The 23,211-nt window shown below is 37.9% G+C and overlaps 1 protein-coding gene across 7 annotated transcripts in view; it reads right to left on the bottom strand.

Annotated features, from left to right (window-relative positions):
- The window catches only part of LOC5563709 (peripheral plasma membrane protein CASK), a 268,029-nt gene that overhangs the window by 28,323 nt on the left and 216,495 nt on the right, over positions 1 to 23,211 (bottom strand). For 2 of the 7 annotated variants that reach the window (XM_021837539.1, XM_021837541.1), the window contains exons 4-7: positions 22,168 to 22,197; positions 20,664 to 20,771; positions 20,227 to 20,365; positions 5,192 to 5,245 (exon numbers count right to left, since the gene is read on the bottom strand). In XM_021837539.1, the coding sequence (XP_021693231.1) occupies positions 5,192 to 5,245; positions 20,227 to 20,365; positions 20,664 to 20,771; positions 22,168 to 22,197 (331 nt within the window). The remainder of the gene's footprint in view (positions 1 to 5,191; positions 5,246 to 20,226; positions 20,366 to 20,663; positions 20,772 to 22,167; positions 22,198 to 23,211) is intronic. The other 5 variants (XM_021837540.1, XM_021837543.1, XM_021837544.1 and 2 more) reach the window with 5 other exon arrangements.

The raw sequence follows: 23,211 nt of genomic DNA, 5'->3' as shown, positions 1-23,211 counted from the left end.
ATGATTACGATGACGGAGCGTTGATCGTTAAGAATAACGACTGGAGTCCCACAAGGTTCCATAATGGATCCAATGCTATGGAATGCTGGAGCTACTCAAGGAGGTCGAGATCGTCGGCTTCACCGATGACCACGGCGATGCACGGCTGGGACATGACATAGCATCACATCGAACGCTGAAATACCTGATCGTAATGCTGAACGATCGGCTGAACAACTGTCACGTCGATTATGCCTGCGGGAATTATGCAAAACATAGGTTGTCGTGGAAGCAGTAAGAGGCGTCTTCTTGCTAAATATTGAGCAATAGATACTAAGATACGATGCGCCAGCTTGGGACGCGGCGCTACAGATCAAGTGGAATCGGGCTACGTTAAACAGCGCGGTCCAACTCATCACCGAGCAAGTGATGAGCGCGTACAGGACTATATCGTCGGAGGCGGTATGCGTAATCGCTGGGTTGATCCCGATTTGCATCATCCTTTCCGAAGACATCGACTGCTATCAGCGAAGAGAAACCATGCAGGCAAGAATTCATTCGCTGGCTAAGTGGCAGCAAGAATGGGATGTTTCCGAGAAAGGAAGGAGGACCCACAGGCTCACCCCGAATGTATCGGCCTGGGTGAATAGGGAGCACGGAGAAGTGAACTTCCACTTGACACAGTTCCAGTCAGGTCACGGCTGCTTCAAGCAGTATCTGCATCGATTCAGCCATGCGTCCTGAGTGTATGGGGATTGAAGAATCGCCAAAACATGTTGTCTTCGACTAACCGAAGTTCAACATAGCACGAAACACGGTGGCGGCTGCTTTTCGTGAGTACTTTAGCGTAGATCTTTGGAATAAAATGACCAAATAATGTCAGGCGAGCAGAGGAGCAAAATGAGACACAGAGAGCTGCGCTTGACGTCATGTCTTCGGAGCGCTGATGAACCGGAAGCCAACCTGCCACCGGAATTGTCGGACCGACCTCGGCACTCGACAAGTCAGTCTGTTGATTAGAGGAGACCATCGGGCGTGATCGGAGTAGGCTAGATCCTCAGTCAGTATCGGTAGTATCGGTAATAATTCATCGAGGCGCCTGCAAACCGAAAGCAAGCCTCTAACCGGAATTGCAGAACCGACCCTGACACTTGGGTCACAGGACCGACTTCAGAGTCCACCGTCGGGGACTGAGTAAATCGTAAAACAGCACCGACAAATGATCGTCGGGGCACCTGTGAACCGGAAGCTTCCTTCCACCGGAATCGCAGGACCGACCTCGACATTTGCCCGGATAGCCACCGGGGAAATCTTCGTCGAAGTAGGATAGATCCACCACCGGGGGCTATTCTGAGTAGTACAGGCGTATCACCTGCTTGAGTCGTCGGAGCGCCAGTGAACTTGAAGCCATCCTCCAACTGGAATCGCTGGCCCGACTTCGGCACTCCACTGGCCAATATTGAAGCATGAAGAAACGCGTAGCCGGAGTAGGCTAGCTTCATCGTCGGGGACTAGGCCGAGTAGCATCGATCGTCACAAATCAGTTTTGGGTCGTCGGGGCGCCAGTGAACCGGAAGTCATCCTCCAACCGGAATCGCTGGACCGACCTTGGCATCCAACTGGTCAACTAGGAGAGTTCGAAAAGCAGCAGCGGAGAACGAGTCGTCTTAGAGTAGTGAAGTGCACATGAGCGTCCAGAAGAAGTTCGACAGGGCTCTGACGTGAGGTCAGCCCAGGAGTAGAATGCGCCATCGCACAGAAAGCTGTGCAAGGTTTGCAGAGACACCGTAGAAATGTCGTAGTGAGCAGCGTTTTTGACGACATTACGCTCCAAACGCGAACCAGCAAAACAGCTAGCGGCTGAGACTGACGAAGTGCATGAACACAGCCCTACCCCAATGAAGTTGCGTGATGTGACTCCGGGGGAGATCGAGGCATAGGAGCAGTAAGGAAAGTTTTTTAGTGGTTAAGCACGCCTAACGTGAGTTCCACACCGTGCCAACAGACAAAAGGCCTGGAATTTGAACCCTTTTTTTGCACGCACCATAACAAAAACATTGTCCTCCAGTCGCAAATCGAAGTTTTATTAGTACCGTAAAATGGGGTGAAGTTGATCACTTTTAAGCGATTCTGTTCTATAATTCCTAGTAGGATGCATGTATTCTCATCCAAATATTTTCAAAACCTGTACTGGTTGGATGTTTATCGAATTATAGAAACGAAATTATTTCGAATTGTTATCATGATAACAAAAATATTTTTTAGAAATCAAAAAGTGGAATTTTTGATTCCGGGGTGAAGTTGATCAATTACTGTGACATGTTTCCTAAAATAAAGAGACATGCTAATTACTAAATTTGGGATCAGTGATCCCGAATCAAGTCTCAAAAATCTTACAAGTTGTTGATAAATCGGTTAATTTTAGAATTGAATGTTGTGAAATCCAGAATACACCAAATAAAACGCCTAAAGGTATGCAATTTTCTTTGAAATTGGCAACTCGCTCACAAAAAGAACATTTTTATCTCTGAAAATGATTTTTTATCCTCAATGCAAATATAAAACTGGGTTCACAGAACATATATGGAATGTACGAAACAGTTTATTTAAATGGTGTCTTTTGCCTTGGCAATAGACGAATGTTTGGGGTAGAACCCTTTAACAAATCATCGAACATTTCCTTAAAAATCTGTTTTTCCATGGCATAACTATATTTAACGACGAACCGAATTCAGAAACATCAAGAGCAGCTATCAGGTTATACGATATGACACAACTTGTGATAATTGAAAACGGATAATAGCTCTCTTGGCAGTTCATACATGTGGGTACGGGAATGATCAACTTCTCCCCACTGATCAACTACACCCCGAATTACGGTACGGACCAATGCACGTGTTCGTGAAATAATACGGCACCGCTAAAACGTCAAATAGTTAACCCGTGAATAGGTCTATTGTTCTCTCGTACTGTCATCCGTTTATTACATGTGAAAAAATCTCGCGTAGCTTTTCAAAAGGACCTACCTAGCAGTCCGAAAACCTCTTTTTGATAACTACCGAAAATCTAAACATTACATATAATTTGCAATTGGATTAGATGGACAAATTGATGTGAAGATTTGCGAAAAAGTTACACGTCTTCTCAGTGAGAATCGAACTCACGACTCCCCGATCTCTAGTTACCACTACGCCATGAGAGGACTCATGAACGCAGAAGTTAACCTGAATTCGATTTCAGCTCAATAATCACGTGGTCCTCTTTCGCAAAGTGCACCTCTTTCGGAAGAATTAGATGCCCATCCAAACACAACGCTTTCTACATATATCCAATGCCTAGCCCGAGAGCGCATTGTTTTTTAGGTATAGGAATAGCACACTACACTAGCCAGCAACTGCGCTGGCTGAGGTTTCTATTGTGTGGGCTTCCAGTTATTGATCTTTCTCTTTAATCAATAACTGAGCCACATTAACCTCTTCTGTTGCGGTTTTTTGTATTCTTGTAGTATTATTGCACCAGGTCCGTCCCACTAGGGATCAGATTGGGTACCACTTCTAGTACTGCATTTGGTCCCTCGGTAGCACGAAAGGTACCCAAGTTTGACAGATCGCCTTACTCTTTTCACGGCATTCTAGATTAGCTTATGAGCCATAAAATTTTTGGCAACTGCAAGGGACATGGAGGTCTTTAATGTGTCTTTGATTGCACTGTTATAATCGAAAGAGAGTAAGAGAGGAGATAGTCTCCCATTGTTACATAGCGACAAAAGCAGCACAGGCCGAACTACATAATATTTTCAATATGACCGTGAAAGCATATGAAGGATACAATTGAAATTGTAATGCCGGTTTGTACGAGCCAACTTTATCAGAAAATACGACTTGCTTTGTCGTATTTCGTCATCTGTTTGTTAGCATGAGAAAAAAACAATCCAGGTTTTTAAAAGCGCTAATGGCTACCGCAAACAGGCTTACTTTCTGGTAGGGATAAGTCGATTTGACGTGTGGCTTGAGTCGTTTTCTATTGATCGGACCCAAGCCAAACGTCAAATCGTATGATCCCTACCAGAAAGTGAACCTATTTGCGGCAGTCATTAGCGCTCGTAAAAAGCTGGATATAGAACAACATTTGAGAAACACTTTGACAATTTTGACAATACATTAACATTGCCTAAGATAACCACGCTTCTCTTCCAAGTACGATGTAGTGTGTTTTCAAATGTTGTTCTATTGTGGTAGTAAATTTGTGTCAAAAAAAGCATCGGAAATAAAAGCGAAGCCATGGAATTCGAAAAAAAAAAAATTAAACATATACTGCATCTACTCTGAAGCATACAAGCATTTTTATACGATAATAATTATAATTATTAAGCTTTATGAAACGTAGAAAAAAGGACTATGTACGTGTCCAGTAAGAAATTAACTTAATTTCATTTTGATACGTCGAACACAAAGAAATTTTGAAAACATATGACTTTCTAAATACATCGATTTTACCTAGCAAAAAAAACTGTGACTACTTTTAATTCAATGTTTCATCTTTAAATATATCATCTAATTCAATATTCTCATATCAGCAAAAGATTATGTAAATGTGCAATCAAAAATAACTAAGTAAATCGTTGGAAGTTTGTGTTTTCAGAATTGTCACTGATCTTGTTGGATGAATAGACCGTTTACTCTTGTATTCAACAATCTTGTCTTAAAATATCTATAGTGTAGCAAAATTAAATGTAACGTCTCTGGTAACATAATAATATGAATTGGCATTTCAAGAAATAAACTTTAGTTTCAAAGTTCATTTCTAGGGATGCTAAATTTGAACCACGCTCATGTGTTTTGTATGAAAAGTGTACAAATGTAGCATACCTAAGGATGAACTTTTAATCTTAAGTTTATTTTTTAAGAATGCCAATTCATAAAATTTCGGTATAAGATTTTTGGTCATTTAATTTCAATTATTCAACCTAAAAAACATAGTTAGAAGTGCATATAAAAAGATTAGAAAATATACTATAAAATACAAAATAACATATAAAAATAGATAAGATCGAACGGAAATAGTCTATTTATTTGAGTTTGAGTTTAAAATGTGATATAAAAGGTCTATTCTTACGTAGCAAGTCAGTAGTGTAAAAAAGTCAAAACAGAAGGAAAAAGTAGAAGAAAAAAACCTTACTCGAGCAAGTGTTAGTTTGCGTTATATCTAATACCTGTAGATCCGTCACATCCTTCTGCGTGTGCCGAGCAACCGGGCCCTACCTCTCCTATACATACGTGTATGTGAGTGTGAGTGTGTAAACAAGTAGTAAAATAAGACGGTTTTCAATTGGCTTCAAGGTCAACTTGTTATTCTATTGTTCTATCGGTTCTTGAAGTAATCGTATATTTGTTAATAAGAAAAAATCATTTAAAAGGCTCTAAACTCTTTGCAAGTTTGCCTAAATGATATAACAATCGATGGATTGAAACAATATTCGAGACTCTAAACAATTTCTACGGACATAGAGGATTCGGGAGAAAGAAGGAACAGAGAAAATCGAGAACGACACAGCTAAAATTAAAACTCATCCACACAGTGATGATTGGTGAAAATTTTTGCCAAACTCAAACGGATAGAGCTGAACAACTTTCTAAACCAGAGCTTAAAAAGGTAACACAACACACACGCACGCATACAGAAGAGAACACATTGTTGGAAGGAAGTGAAACGTTCGAAACAATAAACAGGAGACAAGGCAGATTGGAACACAGACATCTAACTAAGGTTTATGGATATTTGATTTGGTGAGTGTGTGAATGTGTGCTGTTTGAGTCATGAAGAGTAGGGTTGCATAGATTATCAGGATAATAGGGGGTTGTAAAGTTTTAGTTGAAAATATTGTTCTGTTGTGCATACATTCAGGCTGAAAAGCTTCAGCAATAATCGACGAAATCCAAATTAGATTCTGAGAAAAGTAGATAGCAATGAATCTTCATGAAGAATATCACAATCACATCTGCCGTTAATGGTTCACAGATAAGCATTGCCAAATCGTGATTGACAACGTTGATTAATGGTTATTTCAGGTGCTAGATTATTGTCCAATTTGCGTCGGCTCGTCGCCATTCTCGGACGGCATTTTCAGCCGACTGAGGCTGACAGCGGTACGATTATTAAGAACTAATTTGAAATTCCATATCCGGAAAAACCGACAAAATGGAATAGGGAAAGACATCCAGAGCCTGGTAGGGCTTGAGATAAGGGCGATTTTGTTTTCGATGTAGGATTTTGTTATTCAGGCGTTTTTATGCTGTGCCACAATGTTGTTTTGCCCAGTAGATATGCAAGAGAGCTTGATAAATAACGTCGTTGGGTTGGATGGAAAAGAAAAGCTTCTGTGGTTTGGAAAAAAAATTCCAAGGCTTGGTATGGGTTTCAGCAGAAAGAAGCTGTGATTTCTTTTGGTAGAGCATATTGAGCCAGAGGCTCGATCGAAAAGGAACAATGCATGAATATTTATTTACTAAAGACACAAGACCGGATCTATTTGGGTTGTGTCAGTTCTAGGCGATCCAACGGGAATTTCGTGTCCAGGGTTCTAATAAGACTCAATCATTGAAGTATTAAAGACAGATTTGACTGACAAAATGTTTTTGTCGTCGAAGTCCGATTTATCGTAGAATGAGTTTGGTGCTCTATCCGAGAAGAACATAGAAATAAAGCCTAATTTTCATGCTAATCAGGTCACCCGTCTGCCCATGGAATCTGTACCTTCAAAACTATAGATTTTTTTCTATTATCTCGGGACCAATGGCTTTATCTCCTTTCTGAAGGAATATGACAATTTTGAAAAATTGGTTATTTTTCAGTGGTAGTAAAACGTTATCCTGAAACAAAGAAAGAAAGACGGAACATGAACTAAACACAAAAAGTTATATATTTACATTACGCTTGATTTCTAATGACTACTTTTTCGACCCAGTTTCTTAATTGCAAGTAATTTACATTTTTCATTATTTTCCATACGTTTTGACAGTTCTTGGCTACCATTCTTCCATGTGCTTGTGTTGGAAGTTTGTGAAATTTGAGAAACGGGCGTACCGTGATCAGTGGAATGCAAACACCAGTGTCGCCGTTCGGCGGCCAGTGAGAGAAACTGCAGGTTTGAAAGGTTATTGTCTGTACTTTTTGCCGCTGGCGCCAACTGTTAGCATTTTAGAACGATGTAAACAGTCGTTACCCTATAAACTCTTCTGTTTGGCTCATTGCCTCGTATTTCCACAGTTTTTTCGCCCAAAGCAAACATTTCTAATTCTTCCGAAAGATGTGCACTTTGTGAAAAATTATTGTAATTATTGAGCTGAAATCGAATTCAGGTTAGCTTCTGCGTTCATGAGTCCTCTCATGGCGTAGGGGTAACGCGTCCTAACTAGAGATCAGGGAGTCGTGAGTTCGATTCTCACTGAGAAGACGTGTAACTTTTTTGCAAATCTTCACATCAATTTGTCCATCTAATCCAATTGCAAATTATATGTAATGTTTAGCTTTTCGGTAGTTGTTAAACTTCCACTCGGCTGGTTAGCCGTAAACCAGGATTCATAATTAAAAACAAAAAAAGATTTCTGGTTAGTTTGGTAGAATTATAGTAATCCTTCCTAATGTCAACCGATCGATTATCACGAGGTTTTAACGGGTTTGATGACTAAATCATTTTTTCCGGCTTGAGTGTTGTTGAGTGATTTTGCATGAAAATATCAACCATGAGTATTGCGAAGCATATCTCTATTGAGTTTGCTCTCACGGGATAGCTCGTTGATTGAGATTTAGGTGTAAGTCTCTCAATATTGGAGAAATCCAAAGATTTCGCTTTAAAATGATGAAATTAAATTTGTAATATAGACGCCAAATCCTCAAGAGAATGAAGGCTTTTCATGTTTGACCAAACGCAATTGCAAACAGCAGCGCATGGACATCAATTCAATAGATTTCCTCATTTTTTCCCTTGCCGTCCTAAATTGGATTTCCTTTCATGGGACAAACTTTTCGCACAAAAAAAGAAACGGGAAGATCATCAACCAGCATCCTTTTGGAAAGAACGTTGCACACAATTATCGACACAAAAAGGTCTTTGCTTTTCAAGTGCATTTTTTTTTCTCTCGAGGAAGAGAGTACTGACCCGCTTTCGCTTCGATAATTCAAACGGAGTGAAAGGTCTTCATCTTGACAACCATCCCGCCAAGAGCCTTAATTTTATGGACCATCTCTGGAGGATTTAAGCCCGGCCAAAAAAGGACCTGGTCGGATCGGTTCAAGTTTGGGGCATGTTTCGTTTCCGCTTTCGTTATCGATTCGCACGCCATCCTCTAATGCAGGCCTGCCCAACCTTTCTGAATCGCGGGCCAAATCTCAGATACAATATTGTGTGGTGGGCCAAACAATTTTTAGTTAAGAAATTTCAATTATTTTGGTGCAATCAATAATAAATATTTGATTTGAAGAAAATCATGTTATTCATGCTGAAAATTGATATGTGCGTTTCTAAACAACATCTTTTGAGCAGCGATTTTTTTTGTTAATTAAAGTGATACAAATTTCTTTTAAAGACACTTGAAAAAGATATTCTTCTTTGACAATTTTGCAGAAGATTTTGTAAAAATTGCGTTCAGGATTTCTTCAGAATTCGGCCAAGAATTCTTTTAAAATTTTGCTATTAAACCTGTGAGTGTCTTGTCTATTTATTTTTTATTTTTTCAAAATTATTTTCAGAATTCTATAATATCTTTTCATTGGATTTTATCAGAATCTCATCTAATATAATATAATATAATATAATATAATATATCCTGCCCAGGGTTTTCTTAGAACTTAAATCTCGATTCTGTAAAAATATACCCTTAGGATTCCGTCAGAATTCCACCAAGACTCATTTTAAAATCCTATTCTAAGAATTTCACAAAAGTCTGTCCTGCTCAAAGTTTTATGAGTAATTCTTTGAAGGATGTGTGAGAACCTTAAACAGGATATTGTCCATGATTCGGTGATGACTAGGATTCTGTGGAATACTACTACGGATTATCTCTTCCCCATCATTAGGTAAGAATCTTTTTTTTTTCTAAAATTCTTGTTAGATTTATGAGTAAAATTGTATAAGAGAATAATTTGTCTGTGGGTCAGCCCAATAGTTGTTATAATCTTTTTCAGATATAAAATTCATACTTAAGAGAGAATTTACCTCATTATTCAGTGGTATTATATTTGGTATTATATTTTTTATCGACAACATTTGTTCAAACTTTAGCATACTTAATAGGGTAATTCGCCAATTGTTGAACAGCAAAAATGCTCGCTAATTGTTGAACGCGCCATAAGGAATACACGGACTGTTCAACAATAGGCGAGGTTTTTAGCCGACCAACATTAGGCGAATTGCCCTAGTGAAGAAAGCTTTTGGAAAGCTTTATTGTATTTAATCCTTGTAAAAAATAGGCTATATATATATATATATATATATATATATATATATATATATATATATATATATATATATATATATATATATATATATATTTAAAATAAACGTTTAAATTATTGAAAAAGAAATCAAGCAAATATAGGAGGATCTAAAAATACTGTTAAGATTCATTAAAATTAAAAGTCAATAAATTGAAAAATCTTAAATTGTAATAAAAAGCATTGGAATATTGAAACATCAAGATGCTAGAGCAGCAGAAGGGCCAGATATGAGAAGGGTCTTCAAGCTCTTCGCGGGCCGCACAAAAAGACGGGCCGTACGTTGGGCAGGCCTGCTCTAATGTATTGTTTCTCAAACTGTGGATTGTGGGCCAATATCAGGGGAGTCGCCTAAAATCTAATTTCGTTAACTTTGTCTTTCATACAAAAGATTTTCTGTAGGGTTTGAACAGTTTTCACTAGTAAAATAATTCTCAAAAATGATTCAGCAAGTTTTAACATTTTAGTTGGCTGAAATATTCTGGGAGACATCCTAAGTGTTGATTGTTGAATCAAGTAATAATTGTAAAGTTTTCAACGAGATTTAAACATTTTAGTTGGATTCTTCCCAAGAATTTATCAATAATTTCAATGAAATTTGCAAATTTTCCAACATCTACATTTGCAATATTCTCTCAAAAGAAATACTCTATCAATCAATTTAAATAACTTTAGTTGATAGGGGCTTTCTTAAGCCGAGTGGTTAGGGTCCGCGGCTACAAAGCAAAACCATGCTGAAAATGTCTGGGTTCGATGCCTAGTCAGTCCAGGATGCTTCCGTAATGGAAATTTCCTTGACTTCCCTGGGCATAGAGCATCATCGTACCTGCCACACGATACACGAATGCGAAAAGGGCAACCTTTGTTCAGAAAGCTCTCAGTTAATAACTGTGGGAGTGCTTATAAAAACACTAAGCTGAGAAGTAGGCTCTGTCTCAGTGAGGACGTTAATGTCAAGAAGAAGAAGAACTATAGTTGGCTGAACTATTTTTCAAAAAAACTACGCCTATATGCCTAATTTATCGAACAATTTTCAACATGTTCAAAATATTTAGTACACTTGAAAGAAAATTTTGAAGATTCATGACATCCAAAATAGTACTCGAAGAATTTCGAACAAGTTTGTAACAGTTTGTTTAAGATAAACATAAATTCTGATGCCTCTTAATGCGATGAATATCTATCCAATTTTTAATTTATTTTATAAAAGTATGCGATTGAAAGATTAAATATTGAAATTAAAAAAAACTTCGTTCCATAGAAAACTTTCATGCTACTGCTTTTCGCTTGTAAGTCTCAGAAACTAAACTTGATAACTAGGTGGATCGTGAATCCAAAATGATTGGGAACCGATGCTCTAATCACTCGAGTGGGTGGGTAAGCCGGGAAAAGCGAGGATTGAAAGAAATTGCTCTGTCGTCGTCGTTTTGCCGTTGTTGCCCCTTTCGTTGTCTGTGGGGGCGGCAAATGACACGTTTAGCTAGTGCAGCCAAAGACGCCTCTCGCCTGCGGTGTTGTGTTTTCCAAGTCGGGATACAAGAAAAACATCTCTTTATGTCGATCCCGGTAGCGAAGGCGGAAAATGGATCCACCGGAAAAGCTTCCATTCACATATAAGGTGGGTACGCCTAAAGGCACACGAGTCGAGGTGGATCAACTTCTTTATCGTGTGACATGTTAATGCCGGTAAAGTACCTCAAGGATGTTTTCCACCATGGGTGTAGTCAGGAGGAAATTAGCAGAGGTTTTACCACTGAAACACCGATTCTGGGAGCTTTTGCGATAAATACTTATTAAGTGTGGAGTGAGCAACACACTCGTTATCGAAAACTTCGAAGAAATGCTCAAACTAAATATGACAGTTCCTCTATTAAATATAATCTTTCCATGAAACAAATTGTTCATGTAATTCCAGATCAACTTCAATGTTTAAAAATTCCACGTATTTTCAACGGCAGTATCAAATATCAGAATGTCGATTCGTACAGGAGATTTCACACAGACGGCTCCCGTATTAATGCATCCACTGGCTTCGGTGTCTTCAATGAAAACTCTTCCGCCATTCGAAAACTTCATGAACCTTGTACGTTTTATGTTGCTGAGCCGGCAGCAATCAACATCGCTTTGTGGATGATCTGCGGGCATGACCACTTTTTATCTTCTCGGATAGCTTCAGTTGTATTAAGGCACTTCGATCGATAAAACCTAAAGCATGCAGGGGCCCAGATAGCCGTAGCGGTAAATGCGCAGCTATTCAGCATGACCATGCTGAGGGTCGTGGGTTCGAATCCCGCTGGTCAAGGATCTTTTAGGGTTGGAAATTTTCTCGATTCCCAGGGCATAGGATATCTTCGTACCTGACACACGATATACACATGCAAAAATGGTCAATCGGCAAAGAAAGCTCTCAGTTAATAACTGTGGAAGTGCTCATAAGAACACTAATCTGAGAAGCAGGCTCTGTTCCAGTTGGGACGTAAAGCCAGAAAGAAGAAGAAGAAGCATGCATCTTACTTTATTACATAAATAAGAGCATCTGCTCTCTGCACATCTGCTTGTGCACTAGTCGAAAGATCATACAAGATTACCTTTGTATGGGTAAGGTTGGTAAAGCGATTGGCTAAATTGGCCCCCCGTCGGTGGATACATTCCATAATCCCTAGAGTTTTCTTGCGAGCGTGGTGGAAAGGTTTGGATGTAAGGTCAGATTTCATTCGCGTGATGACAATACTTGCTAGATGCACATATGCACAGTATTAACCTCGCGGTGAACAATATTTGTTATAGGTGTGGTTACGGTTATGATGACATCGATCACATAGTTTGACATCCAAGATCTCGTCTACATGGTCGATTTACGATTTTCTTCGCTTGAGTTGCATAAAAGTTTGATTTCATTGCGTTCTCCTCTCCAGTTCCCCAGTTGGATTGATACTCCTGGCCATCCAGTGGGTTTTTGAAAGCTGCAAAGCTCATTCGGCAGAAATTTGTAAGGATTTTATCTCAAGATTTCTTTAAGAATTATTTCAGTCATTCTTTTTGGAAGTTGAGACTCTTCTAATACCAAAATCCTCAAGGTATTTCATTTAAGATATTACACTGAAAGGCATAAGGAATTATCTTTTAATGTTTTCATGAGTTTTAGCAAAGATTTCCCCATCTCATTGTTTTATGATGTCCCTTGAAATTTCATTTTTTTACAAAAAGTCTTTGAATTCTCCTAATGACTGTTCCCTAAAATAGCTCAGGAATTACACCAGGAATTTATCTAGGAATTGTTTCAGGGATAATGCCTTGCCTTACGATGCCCATAATATTTTAGTCCATGAATACCCTTTGAGAGTTCAGTAGGGGTTTCCTTCTTTCAGAGATAGCACCGACAACTACTCTACTCATCAAGCTACTTCTTCCAGGTTACTGAACTTCCTTCAAAGATTAATTCAAAAATTTCTCCAAAATACTGATAGCAGATTTCTCCTGTGCTTACTCTAAGCAAACTTACAAAAATTTAGTAATGGGATGAAGGGCTATTTGAGGACTTCCATGCCTCACTTTACCAAGGGAGGTTTATCACAGCCAAATTTTCTGAAACTTTGCAATAAGATGTACTTTAATACGACATATATTGTGGCCAAACATTAGCTCAGTAGCTTTAAAGTACCCCCTGGAGATGAACAATACGTCATATATCGGGCCAAAGTGGTCATACACCCCTCCGCCGAAGTGAAAAACCCCCTGCTGCCGAAAAAAATAATACAATATTTTCCATAATTCAACGGAATGCGGGGTTCCTTAGTTCAGAATTCTTAAATCCCTTTGTGAGTAGCTCTAAAACACGATGTTTCAGTTTCTTTTGCAATTTTGCCTCTCCAACTCGATATTCTTATGGACAGTATCTATACTGGGGGTGGGACATTTCGCATAAAGACATTTCGCATAAGGATTTTTCGCATAGGGACGTTTGGCATAATGGACAATTGGCATAATGGGAATTATATGCCTTCTTTAACCCGTATAGGCCTGAGTGAAAGCAAAACTACTAAAACCCTTACCACTCAGCGTATACTTAACGGATTCAAAAAAATCTTTTTTTAATATACTGGCCCACATATCTAGTTTCTAGAAGTGGCCGGATGAACTCGGGAATACTCCTGTAGCCGGAGTTATTGCAGTGTGTTACTGGGTCAAGTCGGGTAGTAAAAGGCGATATTTTGGGACATGCCAAGTTATCCTTATTTATTTCCAATGGCAATCATTTTAATTTGCATAAATCATTAAGATCTGATATTTAACACTCTAAATGAATAGTTTTCCACCGTGTAGAGTGTGCCAGACGCGGCCACTCGGACTTAATGCCCTGAAGAACCGGCTCTAGATTTGTTAGGTACTAAACCGTTTAAAATCTCTAAAAGTATATATCGAACATAATAGTTCACTACAATGCGTTTCCATAAGCTTGGCACACATGTTAAGATACTAATTGTGCACTTTATCATAAATTTGAGGCTTCCCGGGGACCCGAAAATGGTCATTTATAGGATCTATCAACTGCAGTTGACATAATTATTCAATTTAATCGATTATCAGAAGGTTTACGCTGATGCGTTTTTCTTAAAACTCCTTGATATAGTGGCCACATTATAGTCGGTTCTGGAAATTATCTGTGACTTAAAATTTGCCTACCTTCAGGGGCACAGAAGCACAGAGACCTTGTCACCCGACCTGACCCAGTGGTCCACCGCAATAACTCCGGCCACAAGAACATTCCCGAGATCCTTTGACCACTTTTAGAAACAAGATATGTGTACGAGTATACTGACAAAAAATAATTGAAATCCGTTAAGTATTCGCTGACCGGTGAGAGTTTTAGTAATTTTTCCTACACTCAGGCCTATACGGGTTAAAATGCTACCTGTTCTTGCATGAAACTGCTCAATGCGAATCGTCCATTATGCCAAACGTCCTTATGCGAAATGTTTTTTATGCAAAATGGGTCATCCCCATCTATACTAGGGTGTACCAAAATTTAACTTTGTCAGTAAACTTGGGGGATCAACATCCAAATGGTAGCTAAAGGGTATACGGAATCAAATTGTATCACTTTTAAATAGCTGTAACTTTTTACCCACTGAGTATATTCTGGGTTTAATTTGTTCAATGTGTATTTGTTTATATTGTGAAGATGGAGTCGGAAGAACAGCGGCGGCGCAAAGAAATTTTGCACACGTACCACAAAAATCCGGATCTATCTCATCGGGCCATCAGAAAAATAGCTGGGAATGGTACAGTCTACGGCGTCTCGTGTTTTAAATCGGCACCACGAAAGTTTGATCATCGATCGGAAAGAAAAAAGTGGCAAAAATTGATCTCCGTATAATGTTAACGATCACAAACGGGTAGTTCAAGCTTTTAAAAGAAATCCCAACAGTTCAGTTCAAAATGGGATGAAGAAACTGAATCTATCCAAAACATTCGTGCAAGATGCGAAAAAACGTGACTACATACGAACAAAGTGCAAAAGGTGCCTAATTACGATGAACGGCAGAATACGGAAGGTAAAACACGTCCACGGAAGCTCTACACCCAGATGTCGACAAAACCATATTGCCTCTCTGTGGATGATGAGACGTATGTAGAAGAAGACTTCCGGAAGCTGTCGGGACTCCAGTTTTTCCCTGCTCATCATAAATTCGATGTCCCTGAGGACGTTAGAATGCAAAAGATGTCAAAGTTTGCCAAAAAATATATGATTTGGCAAGCAATTTGCTCGTGTGGAAAGCGTAGCACCCCATTCGTGACAACTGGAACGGCCAATGGGCAGGTGTACCTGAAGGAATGCCTAAAAATGCGTCTACTTCCTCTTCTGAGGTCACACGATGGTCCTACGATTTTATGGCCGGATTTGGCCTCGTGCCATTACTCGAAAGAGGTTTTGGAGTGGTACAAGGCTAAGGAGGTCAATTTTGCGCTGAAGCATCTTACCCCTGAACGCACCATTACTGCGGTCAATTTAAAAGCACTGAACCATCATGAAGCAGGCACTTCGGAAGCATCCTAAGGAAGTGAAATCGGAGGAAGATATGAAGAAAAAAAGGGACTCCCACGCACAAAAAAAGGTGGTCCAAGTGTTGTACAGGACCTTATGAGTAGTGTGAAGAGAAAAGTTTGTGCATTTGGATGTGGAATTGAATAAAAAAAAACATGGGAAAATATTCATAACAAGTTTTATTTTACTCCATGAAAATTTTTAAGATGATTGGTTGAACGTGCGAATTGTGCCATATATTTGTGTGTGTCGCAATTTAATTCCGTACACCCTCTAAGTATGTTACAATCAATCTCTTGTTTGGGAGAAACATTGATTTATGACGTTTAGAGGTTGCCCCATCGAGATTTTCGAAAAAGTCCGATTTTCATGAGTATTGTCAAACAAGTATTTTTAGTTCAGCAAAATTTCGTCAATCTCATGGTTTTATTTTTTTTGCAGATCAATTAAGGTTCAAGCTATCGGGCAAAAATAGTTAATCCGTATGTTTAGCCCGAAAATTTTAGGCACAGATTTTTTTAATGTTCGAAAACCATGATTTTTTCAATAAATTTTTATTTAAAATCATCGAAAGTGTACCAAACTAGACTCTTGTATTGTTCTTTATTTACCGAAAGTGCGGAAAATTGTGTAAGGTTGAACTTTGCCATAGTTATCATATCTCTTATTTGATGCGTTTTGGAGTTGTTTAAGATTTACTGCAGGCAGAAATGCAACTTTTTTTGCCGAACATCAAACAAATGTGATCCAATTTCCGACATATGTTAGATTCTATACGTTTTCTCCAAAAGTAATGAAATTCATAAATTCAACTTTTATGAATATGCTGAAATCAAATAGTTTTTCCTTCTTACTCGATATTTTTATGAACAGTATCTATATATTTTCTGCAAAAGTTAATAAATTTAATAAATTCGACGTATGATTATGCTGAAATAATATAAAAGCTTACAGCCCACTTCAGTTTGATACTCTTTTAAATTTTTGCATACTGATATTAAAGTGTTAAATTGGTGAAATTTTATTATATTTCACGTTAATATTGCTTTTTGTAATGTATTTTGTCAATATAACAGAAGTCGAATAAATTAAAAAAAACAAATGTTGCATTTCGATAGCTCACTAACTAGAGGGTCTTTTTGATATCGAGCTAGGTAGAATTGACTGTATTACTAATGTTTCTTCAAATAAATTTCATTTCGAATTTTTGTGAGTTCCTGAAAAAATATTCAATTTTATAGAACAAATGGGGCCCAGATAGCCGTAGCGGTAAACGCGCAGCTATTCAGCAAGACCAAGCTGAGGGTCGTGGGTTCGAATCCCACCGGTCGAGGATCTTTTCGGGTTGGAAATTTTCTCGACTTCCCAGGGCATAGAGTATCTTCGTACCTGCCACACGATATACGCATGCAAAAATGGCCATTGGCACAGTAAGCTCTCAGTTAATAACTGTGGAAGTGCTCATAAGAACACTGCTGAGAAGCAGGCTCTGTCCCAGTAGGAACGTAATGCCAGAAAGAAGAAGAAGAACAAATGCAGAATACGTGTCTAAAGTAATTCATAGTTTAATTTATAGGAAAATTTTGTTAAACAAAACCTGGGAGCAGTTAAGACTTAATGCTTAAAGAATACCTAAAATGAACAAACAACTGGATTGTTTTCCAAAGGAACCCATGAAAAAAATTGGAAGAAATTTTACAAAATCTTGAAATTCTTGTAATATTTTTTTCAGATTGTTTTTGAATATTCCATATCTGAATTTCAGGTAAAATTCGTGGATGAGGCTCATAAAAAAACCTTTGGTGGAAACATAGAGATCCACTTTAAGAAGTCAAAAAGGTACTACTGGAAAATTATTCATCAGACATCCCTTCTGAAAGTTTTATTAATTTTCTGGAGAGAAAGGAAATGTCTAAAAATATTGTTGACAGAAACCTGGAGAAAGAATATTATAGTTCCAAATCAAAAACATTTTAGCAATCCTTCTTCAAATTTGAAATAAATATATGTAAAAATGTTTGATGCAATTCAAATCTCTGACTAAAAGAATTTTTAGAGTTTTTCTTAGTAAAGTTCCTGATCGAGTCCTTTGGAGTAGAAGTAGAAATAAATTTTTGACAGAAACCTCGATAGATTTTTGAAACGTAAATTCAAGTGTTGTCTTGAGTGGAACTGGTTTAAGAGTGTTATTAGCTTTATTAGATATTATTGGTTTTGGTCTTGAGCTTTTGGAAGAATTTCTTTTAGCAATGTTAGTGAAAACTACTGACAAAATTGCTTTGAAAGAGTTCCAGAAACAAAATAAGAGAAATTCCTCATATACTTCATTGAGAGTGTGTCTCTGAGTATCTTTGTTAGAATTTTTGATGAGTCACAGGTATACGTTTTATCACAAATATTGGAAAAAAAAAATCAAGCAAAAAACATTTGAAGTGATTTTAGGATTTTATTCAGGGTGAAATCCCAGAAAATTAAGAAGGAGCTATTTAAAAAATATCTTAATGAATTACTCAAGACAACGTGAGAAAAAAAGAATATTATTGACGAGCTCAAGGGGAAATTCCTGAAGAAATTTCCTCACGAGTATGTGGAAAATTGCCTGGAGTTGAACAGCAAACTGCTTGAAATCGTTTGACGAATATTTGGAGCAATACTCCACAACAAATCTTGATTTGTTTCAAAGGAATTTTCACAATAATAACTGGGAAGATTCATGATGTATTTATTTAAGCCAATTTATTCAAAAAATTCTAGATTTTGTTTTAAATATTATGAAATTCTTGAAGAATATCACGAAAGATTTTTTCGAAGAATTCTCAGAGGAATTCCTATGAAAATACCTGGAAATATAATCTAAATATTTCTTGAAATCAATTCCGACATCCGGGATAAATTTTTGAAGTAATTCTTGAACTAACTTATAAAATGCACAGAAAACCCGTTGATGAATATCTAAAGTAACCCCTTGAGAGAGTCCTTGATAAACTCATCGTCTACCTTGCTGGAGTAGATTTATTTTTAAATAACTAGTAGTTCTGCTTGCAAAATCCTTGGCAAAATTGTGGTGAATTTCGTTATTATCAATTGAAAATAATAATTTTCGGCAGATTACTTACAAAACTTGACACAATCTCTGAATGATCTTTGGCAGGAGCCTTAATAAGGTGCACGCTATGTCTAAACCAAAAGATTATGAAAATTGAATGTACCTCGGATTTTTTTCCGCTAGAGTTCAGTAATTAGGTTATATATTCATAATCGGGAGATTTTAAAATATTCCATCGGTGAAATTTTGATATTTTCCACTTTTTAGCTATTTTTCATATACAGCCAGGAAAAAATCCGAGATACATTCGATCTTTATAATCTGCTGGCTTAGACATAGCGTGGGGTGCCCAAATTTTAAATGAAATCTTTTTTTATTTAGCTTAAGCTTTTTCCCGCCCAGGACTTTTTCACTGTTTTGAATGATAAAAAAAGCCTTGAATAACAAGTGCTGGAACAACAATAATTAGATTTGGCCTAAATTTAATAAAATGATAAAAATGTTTTTGGTTGTAAATCAATAGTAATTTGACTGTCTACAAACAGTTACATTATTTAATCACCTAGAACCTAGTAGACTATTTGAATAGTCCTATGAACTCTCACATTCCAATAAGAAGTTTATAATATTGAACTGCAATTAGTATAGTTGATATTCATCGGAAAATGATAGATGATACATGATACATAGTGTTCTTGCAACTAGTTTGGCAAATTTTCCAACTCAAAAAAAAAAAGATATTTCATAATTAAACTTTAATTTTGAATTTTTCCTTGAAATTTTGACCTTGATACTTTTGATCATCTTTAACGTTCAGCTCATCGACAAAAATCCAATGGTGTTTTGCTTTTACACTGCAAGGGGTTGTTCCTATCAGACCTTCCGATAGGTACACGGAAAACATAATTCACGCAAAATCTGAGTTGATATTTAGTGTTGAGGAGCAAACAAAAAAAAATGTTGTAAGGACTTTCTCCAATTCTAACATTTGAAAATTTAGTAATTGTAAATTTTTGTCGTGAGTTCTAGCAGTTAATACAAAAATTGGGATACGGCTTCACGACCCTATTTTGGTAGAACTTCAGACAAACATCATGATGCATTTCAATGAACATTCATATTATTAACTGTTGTAACGTATTTGTAGCAACGTATTTCAAATGTATTTTCCTTCATTTGAGGGGGGTTTGTGGAACGACTCACAATGCCCCTCTCTGGCTACGCCTACGTTTTCCACTCGCATCGGTTTCAGTCTGATCAGCAGCAGTACACGAGGCAAGAAATTGATTCCTGTTCGGCTCCAAGCAAGACGACTACCCGTTGACATCGGGCGTCTCGAATCTCGATGGAGAATTTATCGATGCATTTAATGGAAAGTTATGGAAATTGAATGAAAGTTTTACCGTAAATCCTACTAGGTTATGCACGGTGCAGCCAGTGCCAGTGCAGTTTATTGCATCCTACGATTGAATTGTCCTGAATGTATGCAAAACTTGACAACAATTTCAGCTCGTTTATTGATTCGGTGTGGAAGTGTAGGGGGTGGGTGAATGTGCAATGTGAGTATGTCGTGGGTGGATGCGATGGGTGTAACACAAATTGTCGATAGTCATACAATGTTCCATGATTCGGAAGAAAATTACAAATCACAGCCGAGTCCTACCTTGTTCCTTGTGGGTCTTATCTGCCGACTGACAGGCAATACGCCATTCCTGAAGCTCTGGCGAGGGAATCAAACCGGCTGAACCGCCCGCTGCATCGTGTCTGGCTTGCCACCAGTGATGATCGTCTTTGCTAATAATCTGCGGCGGAGAAAACAATCGGATTATTCATGTGAGCTTGAATGGGAATATGATATTAGACCGTGATTAGGACGAAGCTTATTATTTTGAAGGGACATTTTCCGGAGGATTGAAGCTGTAATGCCTTTTACGAAAGTAAATTCAATAACTATCGTGCGTCTCCATATTTGTCACTATCACTGAATCTGTATCTTGGATCTATATTTTGGCATCTGGTAAAACATGGTTGAGAAATTGTGCCAAATGTCCCACTACGATAAATATAAAGTAACTTTGGTTTTAAAAAGCCGCCACTTACCTGTAGTATATCACCAACTCGGAAAGCTATCCCCGCTTGAGCGCACGGAATCAGCTCGTCGTCCAACGGGTCGTAATCGAACTGGGCACGAACGAAAATCTGATCGACCAGGTGGGGTTGGAGGTTGGCCGGGAAAATGAAGAACAAATCCGATTAATTGGGTGCTCGATCGCACAGCAAGTCGACTTCATCGAGTGTGAGATGTGTTGGTGTTAATAAACGAAACGATACGGAACGGAAATGAACAACAGAGTCAAGCAAATCCTTACAAATCCTTTCATGCAGATGACGGCTGCCGAATTGCAAATAAAGATAACCCCGAATATGTTTTTTTCGCAAATAAAAAAAATTAACATACAACTGGAACGATACGATGAAACATTCATATTCCCACTTAGTAATGTAAATGAGCTCTCTGCTTTCACGCTCGAAATGTTGCCGATGACAGAGGAAATTTTTTTTCCGCCAATTCCGGTGGATGGATGATGAGGATAAATTATTATTATTTTTTATGAACAAACCGAATGAAGCCTTAATTAGTTCGCCAACATGTACTCAGCTTGAACCGGCGAATAAATTCGATACGGGCGAACCCGCAGAACAGTATATAAATACAGTTGGTTTGTTGTGCGGATGGGTCCTGCTGTAATTAAAATTTCCATATTGCGATTTGAGCACTTATTTACGCTTCTCGCAAAAGCGCAAGCGAACTTTTGCATTAAATATTTCGGAACTACATTGTTGGCAGTTAATATCAATTCAAAGAACGGATAGCGCAGTTTAGTATAGCGCAAGATCGTATTTTACCAAAGTGTAACATTTGTCGAATGTGAGTTGAAAAGTTCAAAAATTCCAACATCAGGGAAGCGACGCCAACAATTGTTTAGAGCAAATAGGTACCTGTCGCGATTTTACCAATCAATTTCAGTTCAAGGGCCACAACGTTCACATGCAATTAATATATGACAAGATGTCGAAAGGATAGAAAGTCGGAAGGATAGAAGGTTGAAAGGACAAAAGGTCGAAGAGAAAAAAAATAGGACAAAAGTTTGAGAAGAAAGAAAGAAGGAACAAAAGGTTGAAAATCTTTTTTAATGACGGAAAGAAAAAAAAAAACACCAAGCAAATCATGTTCGACCTTATTTTTCCTTTCGACCTTTTGTCCTTACGACGTTTTGTCATTTCACCTTTCATCCCTTAATCCCATGCAATTTTTGAATAGTTTGCTCGAATAGAAGTCTATTTTAAATTAGTACCCATCAATGCAATTTCAACTTCAATTCCCGGGAAAGGGATCATTGTGGAACTAATTGACTATTACATTCAGTAATTAGTTTGATTCACTCAAATGAAATTGTATACTATGTAACAGGTAGAATGTAACTCATCATATCCCCATTTAGATAAAGGCGTAGATAATTGAATCGATTCCCACGAACGAACTGAAATAGGCATGCATGTGTGATGGTGCTCCTGTAATGTACTCTTTCAAAAGCATACTTACTAAAACAGGCGCTGGTCTTATCCTGAATAGCTGCATGGTTTGGATTAGAAAGGCAAAAATATTTATGGGTATTAGTATGAGGGAATGATAAGCATTTTAGAAATTCATTACTCTTGCTTTGAGCTATTTTACTCAGGATCTCATGTATTTATCATTGCTCTGAAAGGAATTTATCAGTAAGATAAATTGATGCATTGACTAGCACCCATTCAAAGGCTTTACACTAGGATATTCAACTGCTTGACAGAAAAACAAAAAGAAATAAAGGGCCGATGGCCTCTTAGATCGCTTAATTATAGGTTGTCCAGTAATGGAAATTTCATTGGCGTCAACAAAAAGGGACTAACAAGATCTTCTTCTTCTTCTTCTTCTTCTTCTTTCTGGCGTTACGTTCCAACTGGGACATAGCCTGCTTGTCAGATTAGTGTTCTTATGAGCACTTCCACAGTTATTAACTGAGAGCTTTCTTTGCCGATTGACCATTTTTGCATGTGTATATCGTGTGGCAGGTACGAAGATACTTGTATGCCCTGGGAATCGAGAAAATTTCCTTTACGAAAAGATCCTCGACCAGTGGGATTCGAACCCACGACCCTCAGCATGGTCATGCTGAATAGCTGCGCGTTTACCGTTACGGCTATCTGGGCCCCGAGATCTTATAGGGTCCTAAAACTTTTGATCAAAACTTTATTTTATTAAATAACACGATAGAGCATGTTCCTGCTACTACTTTGCTAGATTTTCCCGCTCTAATAATGGCGATATCATTAAATTAAATTTAATTTAAAAAATGGGTCCAAATTTGAAGCTTGTCACTTTTGCTCATGTTTGACGTTTACTTATTCGACAAAAATGTCACAGGGATTCAACCTGTTAACACTGGGGTTGTTCCTATCTGACATTTTGGTAGGGACACGGAAAGCAAAATACACCCAAAATTTGAGTTTAAACAAAGGAGTGTGACAAAATCACAAAAAAAATGGACTCGGAAAAAATGCGACACTTTGATTTGGGTGTAACTTTTTATCGCGTGGGTAAAAATTA

Source organism: Aedes aegypti, chromosome 1 (assembly GCF_002204515.2).
Source record: "Aedes aegypti strain LVP_AGWG chromosome 1, AaegL5.0 Primary Assembly, whole genome shotgun sequence".
Classification (NCBI taxonomy): domain Eukaryota; kingdom Metazoa; phylum Arthropoda; class Insecta; order Diptera; family Culicidae; genus Aedes; species Aedes aegypti.
Note: the sequence above shows the minus strand (reverse complement) of the source record. Positions and strands in the feature narration are given on the sequence as shown.